The sequence below is a fragment of the Diprion similis genome, chromosome 4 (assembly GCF_021155765.1).
Source record: "Diprion similis isolate iyDipSimi1 chromosome 4, iyDipSimi1.1, whole genome shotgun sequence".
NCBI classification, from domain to species: domain Eukaryota; kingdom Metazoa; phylum Arthropoda; class Insecta; order Hymenoptera; family Diprionidae; genus Diprion; species Diprion similis.
Window position 1 is genome coordinate 13,978,610 of NC_060108.1, and position 12,221 is coordinate 13,990,830.

The 12,221-nt window shown below is 40.1% G+C and overlaps 1 protein-coding gene across 1 annotated transcript; it reads left to right on the forward strand.

Annotated features, from left to right (window-relative positions):
• The first annotated feature begins 8,403 nt into the window (after nt 1-8,403).
• Nucleotides 8,404-9,377, forward strand: LOC124405308. Its single transcript, XM_046880110.1, has one exon. The coding sequence runs from the start codon at nt 8,534-8,536 to the stop codon at nt 9,155-9,157; it is 624 nt and encodes a 207-aa protein (XP_046736066.1). The 5' UTR covers nt 8,404-8,533; the 3' UTR covers nt 9,158-9,377.
• The last annotated feature ends 2,844 nt before the right edge of the window (nt 9,378-12,221 follow it).

Sequence of the window (12,221 nt, forward strand, 5' to 3'; positions counted from 1 at the left end):
GATTTTGTTTGATTATCTCGGCTCGTTAATGACCGCCTGCCGGGTAATACGATAACCAAGGATCAACGAGATTCTCGCGAAACGAGGTATACAACCATCGAGAGCAAAAATATCACCGAGAAAATAGGCAGATCGCTCTAGAAAACAGCTCCATCTTTGCTTCTCCAATTTCAACCTGATAATTAAGCCTCTCAGTAGAAGAGAATATTTTAAGCTTAATTTCAAGTTTATATGAATTTCGTCGGTGATTGTAGTGTTATTTACAAAATCTAATACCTTGTCGTAAATTTTTTTAACCTTGATAAACGATAAGAATATATGGCCATTTTCACTTTATTGAATAGTTCACAAACATGTTATTCAGTCGGTCTGAGATATTTCCAGTCCGAGTTACTCAACCATGCCCAAACATTTATCTTATATTTAAAAAAAAAAAAAAAAAACAGCTACTTCATGTTCGAAAATTAATCTTTCGTAATTCACTCGTTGCGTTAAGCGTTTTCAACTTATACTTTCAATCATATGGTTCTGTGTCTCATTTCATATCAAGTCTGATAACCCCCCCCCCCCCCCCCCCCCAAACTTAATCCTGCGGAATAACGAGTTTGACCAATAGGCAAATCGCGAGGCCGCCTTTAAGTGCAGGTAAAGGTTAATCCGGTGTGATAATATCGTTAAATGAATTAGAAATACCCTTACATCTGGAATAGTGCTAAGACTAGAACGCTGCTCCCATAGATGTTATTCCTCTCTGAAGTAATAATAATGTTTGATATAATAATAATCGAAGCTGCGGTCGTTACTCGTTGCGGTGACAAAAAGCAACGAGGTCCGATTTGGGCAGTCCGCGAGTCGTGAATAAATCGTTGGCGACTTGTCAGATGCAAATTAGTCCTGATAGGTATGATATTATAGTACGAGTATAATAATGGATCCGGATCTGCTCCCGCGCTTTGGATCCAGTTCTTCGAGGCAGCCGTGGTTCGAGCCTTAAACAACTAACGGTGAGCAACAACGTCGTCGCTGCGTTCGATGGGGGAAGAAGCCGAAAGACGATTTTGGGGACGTTAGTAAAATAAGAATAAACCCATTATACATGCCTTTGTATTGTACAGAAATGCTGGCACGAAAAAGAAAAGAATGAAAACGGCAATCCACTGAATGAGGCAAAAAATTTTATAAAAAGAGGACTCAACAAATAAATAAAGCGAGAAAGAAATAGAGCAGCCAAGGCCGAGGCGTGGCCGGTCGTTCAGCCTCTAGAAAGACTCGGAATAATTACTCTTCCTATATTTTGTTTGAGGCAGACTGTACTTACTTGGAAAGCGACATAAGCTCGGCTCTGGGATCATGAAATATAAATGGAAGACGTGCGGTGAAATTACTACAGAGTAGGGAAATAATATACGATAATGTACATGGTAATATACATTACACGTATTACATGTACATTGTACCTAGTAATAGAGACCCAAGGAGAGTGGAGGATGGATTACATACCGAAAACAAAGCAATTTACCCGCTTTCTTCCACTGATACTCTGAGCGCGTTAGACTCCGCATCCCCAGATAGCAGAACAAATGTAACGAAATCCAACCATGATTACACAGATTCATATAAAATTTAGGTTGCTGTTTTAGGCCTACTGATATAAGCTCCGTGAATTCGTCGGCAAATTGAGGATCTGACAGGAATACTGAATACCATGCCGAATCGAATTGAGCCATTTTTTCGGAGATCTACAGCTGTGTAAATTGTTGACGCGAAGATGGAAAATTCTTATTATATTGTTACACGGTAAAAAATATGCCAGTTCGCTAATTGCGGAGGCTGCTTAAAAAGGGCGTATGAGGATCGGTGTCAGGAGATAAAAATACTTCGCCACGTCCTATCGTCTGTGTCTCATATTTTCACCTGCAATCTGAACTACAAGCATGCAATTTGCATACCAGACCGGGCACCGTGATTAAGGCAGGATACAGGTTCAACCATTTTTCATTAGTCACTCAAGATTCAAGGTCTCATTATCGCGACGGTTGTTGGTAAATATCGTGTGGCGGAGAAGAAGAAAAAGAAAAAATGTTGTACAATTTAAAAGCATCGATACCGAGAGTAAGAGGTAAGAGGTAAGAGGGAGAGAGTAGAAGCAACGCGACGATCGAAGGAGCATGAAACTCTTGTTTTTGCTGTACGCGTTTGTCGCTCGGTGTAGGCGCGAGTATGAAATGCACAGCGTAGCAAGCACACGCACAAGATAAACCAGATCGAAAAACGAAGCCAGATCAAGGCGAAGGTCAGGTGGTACTTTCAAACCGCAACCTTCACGGGCTATCGTCTGAAATACTTTTTACTCGTTCTGCGCGGAAAAAACTAAGGCAATAACCCCATGAGAAATCTCTCGCGCTCTCGTTGTATATAATATGTGTGTATATAGGATAGGTACATGGAAATCTCTTCTCGTAAGTATTTGAATCAAGGTGGAAGTTATCGGGGTGTGTTTTGCGCTGGAGCTTAACCCTGATAGATCCTTGATCCGCTGGAGCAATCGATTAGTCTGTAGGATTGGTGTGCTGTGATCACCTAGTCAGTGTGGCAACGAATCGGCTGCAGCAGCTCTCCAAGGAGCAATCGCACTGGATTTATTATCTTCCAAAGCCTTCTGGTATTATATGATATCTATTTGAATCCCGGAAAGTTGACTGTTGACTGATATTCATTGATCAATAGCGATGCTTCGCGGTCCGGCCAAAGCACGATTAAATAATCGACAAATCGTCGAAGAGATGATTTCTGGCAATCTGGGCAGTCCGTGTAATATATATACCTATATATATATATATATATATACAAAAAAATTTCCATTACTCATCGTAGAATTTATACCGCAGAGGTGGTTAGAAATTAATTCGATAAATCAATGGGAATTTCGTCATGCGATTTGTATGTGCGATATCGAGTCTGGTAAAACGTGCATGTAAAATGAGCTCACGATTATCCTTCAGGATTTTCGCATCAATTGAGAATCGGCGAGTGTCGATGATGTGACACGTGCAGATATTACACAATCGTCACGCGCCGAGCTGCCGTTGCAGCCTCGAAATCTCCCGTCGCAAATAGAGCGAAGAATTCCTATCTTTGTTCACGCTCCTATCTGATTGGATTGACGAAAACTGTACGGAAGGAACTATAGAGAAGTAATCGCGACGTGAAATAGTTAGGCGACCCTTTTTACCGATAATTCGTACGATAATTAATCTATTTTCAAAGGTGGCCGGTACGTGCAAACTTCCAATTCACCTTCAGGTGGAGCGTGAACGTTAACCACCCGCGAAAATAGAGTTTAACCGTGCGATCGCTAATGGGATTGGCACGGCGCGACGGTTGCCCCACGTTTTCATTACGTGTCATAGAAACATCCGAAGGGATGGGTAATAACCAGGCAAAAGCCAAGTCTTCTTTTGGGTATGGAAATGAAGAACAAAGAGAGAGAGAAAGAGAGGAAAACAGTGTCTTATGCAATCCGAAAGATTCTTAAGACTTTTCGGATATGTGGGAAACAAAGAATTATAATTGACGTGATTTTACGATTTATGAAAAAATTTACAAAGTTAACGTTAAAACAATGACAAAAATTCGCCGCAATTAGGTATTTGAATGAAAAATTTCTACACATTCCATTAGGTCCGTCAGATAGAATGTAAAATGAAAAAATAATTGACACGTATTTTTTCTTTTTACAATTCAATGTTTATTAACAAAGATATAGCGAATCGAATTTCGCGTGACGTCATAATGTTACACATTTTTCACATTGTAGTATATCTATATCTATGCACATTGTGACGTCACGCGTCAATTTCAAACCGCTATATCTTTGTTAGGGAACGTTAAATTGAAAAAAGAAAAAATACGGGTCAATTATTTTTCGACATTCTATCTGACGAACCTGATGAAATTTTTCATTCAAATACCTAATTGCGAAGCCGTGAAAATTTTATGACCACCTACAGCTTATCGTTCACAAGTGAATCAGTTTCAAAACTCGCCAAGCCGAGTCAAATGTTTATTTTTTCTTTTGTCTTTTATTAAGGTTTAAATAAATATTCTTAAATTTCCCCAAATCGATGTTGACTCTTGTATAAAAAACTATCTTACCCATAAGTTATACGAGGAAATGTGTATGCTGTTATCTTATTCGATGGACGTTTTACGGGTACTTAAGCTCTACGCCTATGGTCCGAAACTAGCATTTTGTTTCGGACAGAAAATGGGTAGCCGGAAGTGGGCAGGCATAGAATATGAATATTCTTATCTATCCCCAGTTGCCTACAATTGGGAGTACTTATGTTCGACAAGTTCGTCATACGTGAGCAGCAGAATTTATGTACCTTTGGTTACCTGGCGCAAAACCCGTGTCGAAACACGTGGCGCAGAATTTTGCAACGTGCATGATACTACAGTCAGACTTCCCCTTTTCTCTTTAGCTTCCCCATCTACCCACTCACAGGGAAACTCAACACCACCATAAACAACGGTCTGAAGTGTTTCTGCGATAACTGTTACCTGTAACTTTGTACAGCGACCAAGAGTTTCCAATAGCCCTGCGTCACGGGCACGTTTTCATTCCGCGCACTCTAACAGCCCACTTATTCTCATCAGGGTTGACAAAATATCGATTATTTTCCCTCAAATTAATAGTTGTCAATTCAACCGTTGTTAGTTGTAGTTACTCAAATTTTAAATGTGTATTTTTTCAGTCAAAATAAACCTTCCGTCCAAATTTTCAACAAATTGCAACCATTAATGACTTGAAAAAGGTGCGCAGTTAATAAGTTCATCGCCGAAATACCGCAGACTATTGTATTACGCTGTAGGCGGAGAGTAATCCACGTCAGCAACTCGCACGGGGAGCTTTTCACCCTCGCTCCTATAATTCAAAGAAGATGTTGCAGAAAGTACTCGACCCGAGGACAAAAAGCTTGACCCTTGAGTTCATCGCCTTGATGTACAATCCATACGAACCCGAAGTGTCGACGCGTTATTACTGTATCCATGCATGTTCTTGACACCTGAGCTTTGTGTTCTGGTGTAGTCTCGAACGATGAAGACTATCGATTGCAAGAATAACTTTCGAGGTCGATTCTTGCGACATTTTTCGCTATCTCTGTTTGAAATGAAATCTTTAATTACGCTGTATTTCGGATGATTTTTTACAGCAATTGACAACCGTCAATTTTTTAATAAATTTATATTCGTTGGGTTGAAATTTGGCAATTCGGGTTCCAAATTTTTTTCCGCAAGTTACAGACATTGTGTGAAATTTGTATTTTGAATTACTAGACTAGGTTCCCTTGAGAAAATAAAAAATCGGAAACGATTTACCAATGTCATATTTAAGAAATTACTTAAGTTGGAAAATAGTTTGCAGTTTTGTATACGTGTAAAGCTTTGTTCATTCTTTGTTTTTTTTTTTAACCAGTTGCAGAGCATACTGAATTCTATTGGTTCCTTGCTCAGCATACCAATTCGCATCGCGATGAAACGACTTTCGATATTTTGTCATTCGATCGAAGTCTACCACGAGAAACTTATATCCGCATGTAAATCGAAAACTACCAAGTTTATTTCGCCGTATAATTCTTACTTAAGTATTTCGAGCCTCGCCCCGAACAAAGTCAGAAAGTACTGGCCATGCGCTATTCGAAATCAAACTATCGTCACCATAGTTACCATTGCAACTATTAACACTGTTCCATTTTAACATTGAGTGACAAAAAATAAAAGAAATTATACCGTCGCCAATTACGCTCCATTTCTCAGACTCACGGTCTCAAATTTGTTATTCTTTATTTTGTATCTGAAAGCAAAGCATCAACGAGTTACAGAGTAAGAATCCGAGTCGCTCAAAAGAAGCTTTATCATGTTTCGCGAGATTTAAATGTCATACAATCAGATAAAATCGTCGTCAATCGATAATAAACGTATTACAGCGATGAAAGGTCCTTTTTACAAACGTTGGAAGAAATGACAACATTTAAATTTAACGGTAAGTCGAGCTCTAAGGACTGCGTGTGAAAGAAGACAAGTGTCCCCCAGAAAGGGGTGAATTACCAATAGCAATTAAACCTAGGTACCTTATCTCTTGCCTCTTTGTACCTACATCTAAGCGAGGCCTGCATGCCTCTTATTAAAAATAACCTAGAGTCAGGTAAACACCAATTATCCGCAGGAAACACATCACGAATTATATGCTTTATGTACTTTCCACTGTAATTTACTTCAAATATATTCACATGCGGGGTCTTTAAGCTCATTGTCACCAAACGCGCATTTCCATGAATTATCATTGCCTTATCGAGGCGACAGAGTTCAAAGGAGGCAAAAGTTTGCGCTCTTCCGCAAACTCCATAATTTATGACGAATTTCATCATTACCCCCCCCCCCCCCCTTCCTCCCCTTCCGCGGAGATATTCCAACCTTCTGTCCAAGATCAGTTTTACTCTCACGACTTTAAACTTTTTATCATAAGAAATGAGTAGCTTTGAAATGTTTCTTGTTTTATTCCTGCGAACAGAGAACTCTTAAATTTTAATGAAAAGGTATTAAGGACAGCTTATCCCGGATTACGAATGTTCGATTTCTCACCGTCATTGGACGCTTTAGCTGACCAATTAAGACGTCTAGAACTCACATTTCAAGCACTCTTTACCAAAAACACAAGAGAGATCCCCCTTTTAAATAAAACGGTGACTAATAAGTGTCCCATTCGCCGGGAGGTGAGGGATCTCAGCCAAGACAACACAAGGGTCTCGTTTCACTGTTTGGATACCGGAGCTTTAGCGATTTATTAAAAAAAAAAAACTATTTTTGCGCTCCTTTTAGGTAATTCTCATTTCGCGAAATTGAACAGCTGATATTTTCGTCGTCGTTGGTATGGTATCGACAACTTGGCCGGGCAGCATCCCCTGAGGTTGTACAACCCGTGGAGAGGATATTACTCGGTCATTTCCAGGTACTGAACAAGCAAAGATGATCGGTCATGACCCTAGTAAGATTGGTTCGGGACCCAACCTGTGAATTGATATGCTTCCAGTCCCGCCAAGCTTCATCGAACCATGTGAATCTCGGTAGCGTCTAATCGATTTTGAATTCGCAATCCAGACGCTCGTGCACCTTCCTAGAATCTGAGGGTTGATAACCAATCTGAACATCAAACGTCCGATCTCCCGGAATTTGCTAACTAACTAAGCTTTTATATGTGGTTTAGACATAGATTCCAAAGAATTTCATAATTACCGGATAGATTGTGTCATAAAAATGTTAGAACGCCGCAAGAAACGGTGACTTCTCGGCTACGTGTAAAATAAAATTGGTCACAGTGTAATCACCTTCATTTTATAACTATTACCAACTGGCCAATTGTATAATTTCTACATAGCTGTTTATCGAGAAGTTCTAAGAAAATGAAATTTGGAATGAAAGGAAACTTGAGTAACCGAAATGTTCTCTACAATAACAATTATGAATAAATTGAGATAATTTAAATCATGGAAATCCTAGCGATCACTTAAAATCGCTAAAAAAAAAGGGTGATGAAATCACGAAGCAAACTTTGGAGATCATGAAAATTCGGATTGTAATTAAGTCATTAATTACGATTTCTTGTGGTTCTATAAATCTGAAAATCAACGCCAATAAATTGGAATCACTAATTTGATTTCCGAGTAAGAAGCCCTTGACGATTTCCGTTGCGCAGCAATAAATTTTTTAAAGGACCCGAATCGAGCCCCATCGATAGTTTTATATTCCTTCCTTCTTACATCGTCCAGTGCAATTCGATATTCGGATATGTATTAATAATTCATCGGGCAAAAGCTTCACGTGGGTAAGAGCTTACGACCGCCCGGATATTCATAACCGCCTTGTCTATGGAGCAGCATCATCGAGCACGGGGGAACGACGAGGCCATCGTCGGCGTCGGCATCAGCGTCGGTTCCGTTCCTCACGTGGACGGTGACGCTTGCGCATGGGGTTCGCGAACGAAAGGTATAAGTAGCGCCCAGCATCCCTCAAAATCTCAGTCTACCGCACTCGGTGCTACGCAGCTACAAGGCCGATAGCATCGACGCAAATTGTGCAGACATCTCGAGTCACATAGTCGTCGTAAATATAATAAATATGCAAAAAACTATGCTCATCAAGTAATAAGCAATCGATCTTCCGGCCGAGTGTTTACGGTGTTACTGATTACACATAAGTAGCCTACAACAGCGTGGAGTGATCGACAAGGGAGAGAAAAATAAATCCCAAGAAGCGTTGAACTCTACTCCGTGAAACAGTGCAGGGTGGAAGAAGACTTCGAAACAGCGTAAATCCGAACTTGCGGAAACGGAACGACGAGACACCAGCCGGATACCCACTCGCCCACCTGGATATCCAAAGGAAACGCGTTCTTTGGCTAGACCCGGGATTATCCGATTGGCACAAATCGCTGCCAACGATTGTAGTTCATCCGGCATCCTCGCCAACGGCAATGGAGGAATCGACAAGGTTGACGAACGCGAGAAGTCGTATTTCCCGGACGCACAACCGGCGTTCGGAATTCGTCGACGAGTGCAGCACGGACAGCGGATGCAGCAGCGGCGGGAGCATCGGAAGTGGTGAGCGTCTTTGCGGCGGCGGAAGATCACCGCGGAATCACTGTTACCTGGACCGGCTTTGCGGCCATTCCGCAACATCCTGCTCGCGAGAGCGGTTGCCCCGCGGTTTCCGGAGTTCAGACCGGAACAGACATGGCGGTAAATCATCGAGATCCTGGAGCCCGAGTGACGGACGGATTTCCGGTGACCGCGACCAGTCGCCACTGCACTCCCCGAGTTCCTCCGACGCTCACAGCAGCGACAGCGACTCGACGACGAAGAGGTCCTCGACTACCGACACCCTCCGCAGGGCCTTCCAGATCCTTAAGATATCGCGGCGTGAAACGGAGGAAAAAAAACACGCGAAAAAGTCACCAAAGAGCATACTGAGGAGCCCAGTTTCCTACACCTACGTACGGGGCCTTTCCGGACTCCCGACTCATCGTGTGCCCAGAAATTCAACGCCCAAGACAACACTGCCGTGCGTATGTCAAGAGATCATCGGATTGCACCGATAGAAGAAACTTTGGTAGAAATTAGGAAAATTTTAGATTTAATACGCAGGCATCAGTGGCTTTGAAAATGAGATTCTTTCCAATCCGGTACGTCGTGTACATAATACATACGTGTATGTGCATCACTAGAGTAACGAAATTCTGAGTATAATAAGGACTATTTTATTACTTCGTCGAAAAGTAAATTAGGGGAAAAAAACAATAAATATCAAGAGTAAAAGAAAAAAGAAGAATCGTGAAAAACACGTAAAAATGTTTGCGAGATGTGGGTGGCGATTAGGTAGGCTAACAGCTAAGACCCTGTTTCTCTGGGATCAAAATATCACTCGATATAAGTATACGAGTATAGGCATATTAACGCGAGCAAATTGCGAGGGTATATATACATTAGATAATATCGTATACGAATTATAGTTGCATTAGGTGAAGGAGGAGCCGTTTTACCCGTAGGGTAATTAATTTGGCAGTATGTATACCTAACTGATTAATAGAGCTATCGATTTAGGTAGGAATTTTCGGAAGGATCCATATTAATGGCATTCAACCGTTCTATTATGATCATCGCCGTAAATTGGTCGTAAATTAATTGCGATAGCTGGTACAAAATTCAACATTCACACACATTACACATAGGTATTATACAATTGAGGACAGAAAATGGTTTCTCTTGCCCGCGTGTAAGAGAGGCTATTCAATGGTATTTCCGAATATCGAAATTGATGGTTGACATTAACGGGAAAACGGAATTATACAGCGGACACGAGGAATCCACATCTATATCTACTATTAATATATATATCCTGCAGTATTAAAAAATGTATATCAACATTTAATACGTTACACATACATATGTATACATGCGTAGATTGCAGCAGCTGCAACTACGTTTACTTATATCGATTCGAATTTTAAACTCTAGATAATACATTTGTATAAACGGGTAGGTACAAGTGTATGACAGATGCCCGTGTTGATCTAACGTCATTCTTTGAATAGATTCTGTATTAGTCTGAATGAAATACGTGCCAAAGAAGTCGTGGAATAAGGAAATAGCAAGCATACGTATAGGTATATACACAATACATATAGGCAGAGGTATTCAAAGAGGAAGCGAGGAACAAATGGAATGCATGAAGTTTCAAAATCTAACAAATTGAGTCTGCGGTAAACGTCAATTAATACATGTACATATAATACGAATAAATGAGTCTCTTAGAAGTTATACAAACAAAGGGGGCAAAAGTGAGAGAGATGAGAAGTATAAAACATACAAAAATATATCATTGTATAAGCATGAGTGGTGATAATCGTGAAGATATCTAAATATAACGTGTTGCTTGATTAACTATATGTATAACGGGGCTATAAAGCTCGAACCTCAACGTTCGTTAAATTTTAATCTTAATATCTTAATATTAATTTAGTCGAGTCGACTTGTAGATGTTATAATTATCGATAGGTACGTAGAGGTATATGGTATATATGCATATATTCATAATGCTGATCTCGATGTACGCCAATCGCACCACATGTATTATCATTTAAACGTAACGACACTCAATTCTTCATGAATGTTCAAATAACTGAAGAATGCTCTCTCGATTATGCAATACACAAACATACGTAGACACACTATACATGCGGCGTATACATGTTCCAAATTTGTGTCAATTGAGTAAATCATCATTACATATACTTAAATATAAATGCATATAGCATAAATAGATATTTAATACACTTGTACGATGTGGACGTTGGCCAAATAACATAACGAATTTAACCACAGACTTTGCGTGTGACCCGCCTAGTGCCTTGTAGAGAATTTCCCTGTGTGGCTGGCCTAAAACCGCAAATCAGTCCTGATTGTGGGTTTGAATGAATGGCGCAAACAAAAATGATGCTAATGAAACTAATGATGACTGGCTGAAATAGTAGAAATTCTCACGTTTGCGTGTTTTATATATTACGTTTATATGTAAAAATGTTGTACTTTTCGAATAAACGTTTTCCATGCCAAATACAAAAGGACTTTTAAACATTTGTATCATCATTATTCATCCCTCTGCCGCGGTCTACTTAAGAACGTTGGTTCTCTCAAAATTCTCTTCTATTTCTCGTTTGCATTTTTATTTTAACACATTTCGTTCGAAAGTTATTACCTACTGCAAAAAAACTCAGTTCAAAAACTGAGCAGAAAGTAATTACTGAATAAAGTGACTTATCGTAGTAAAGTGAAACTGTAAAAACTTACTATATTTTTAACCGTTTTGTAGCTATTTGAATCGATGCATTTGAAGTGATGATATTTTTCTTTATAATTTCATCATTTTACTTTATTGTATTATTACGAGATTTCCGTAGCTAACAAATACAATAATTTGACAAATACTTGACGTGCGACTACATCACAATAAAATTGATAGGAAAAAAAAAAAAAAAAAAAAAAAAACCCACTAATATAGAGTTTTGGCAAACCAATCTCATCGACTCCACAATTCCATTTTATTAAAACACTTGGCACAAAAAAAATTGATTGGATTGAGGCGGTGAATCGAATGAAATGCAAAACATCCAAATCTCGATATAAGCAAAGTGAATTGGTTAACGAGATTATTAACGACGATAGAATCTCCTCCATATGCATAAGGCTATTCTTGGTATGACGTACGAGTATGCAGAGTGTCTGCCGCCTTCCGCGCAGGCCAATCACTCACCAAGAGTGCAGTTACATCAGATCCCTGACACTCACCCTCTTCAGCTTCTCGACTCGTCCCCGCGCTCTATTTTGTCTACCTGTGTTCCGTTTTTAGTGCCGCACTGCAGTCTGGGACCACTCGACACCCACACGAAGAAGGTTTCCTATTTCTGGCTAGAGAAGCCGGTCTAACACCAAGGGGTGGCTTTCTAACGAGGTCAGGGGTTGTCTCGAGTTCGACGACTCCGAAGAGCCTGAACCAGGCCATGATGCCGCATTTGCAGAAGGTGAAAAGGGACATCATCCAAGAGGTCATCTTTTCATCTGGTGAATATTTCACCCGACTAATGAATATGAATATTTTTCATTTCG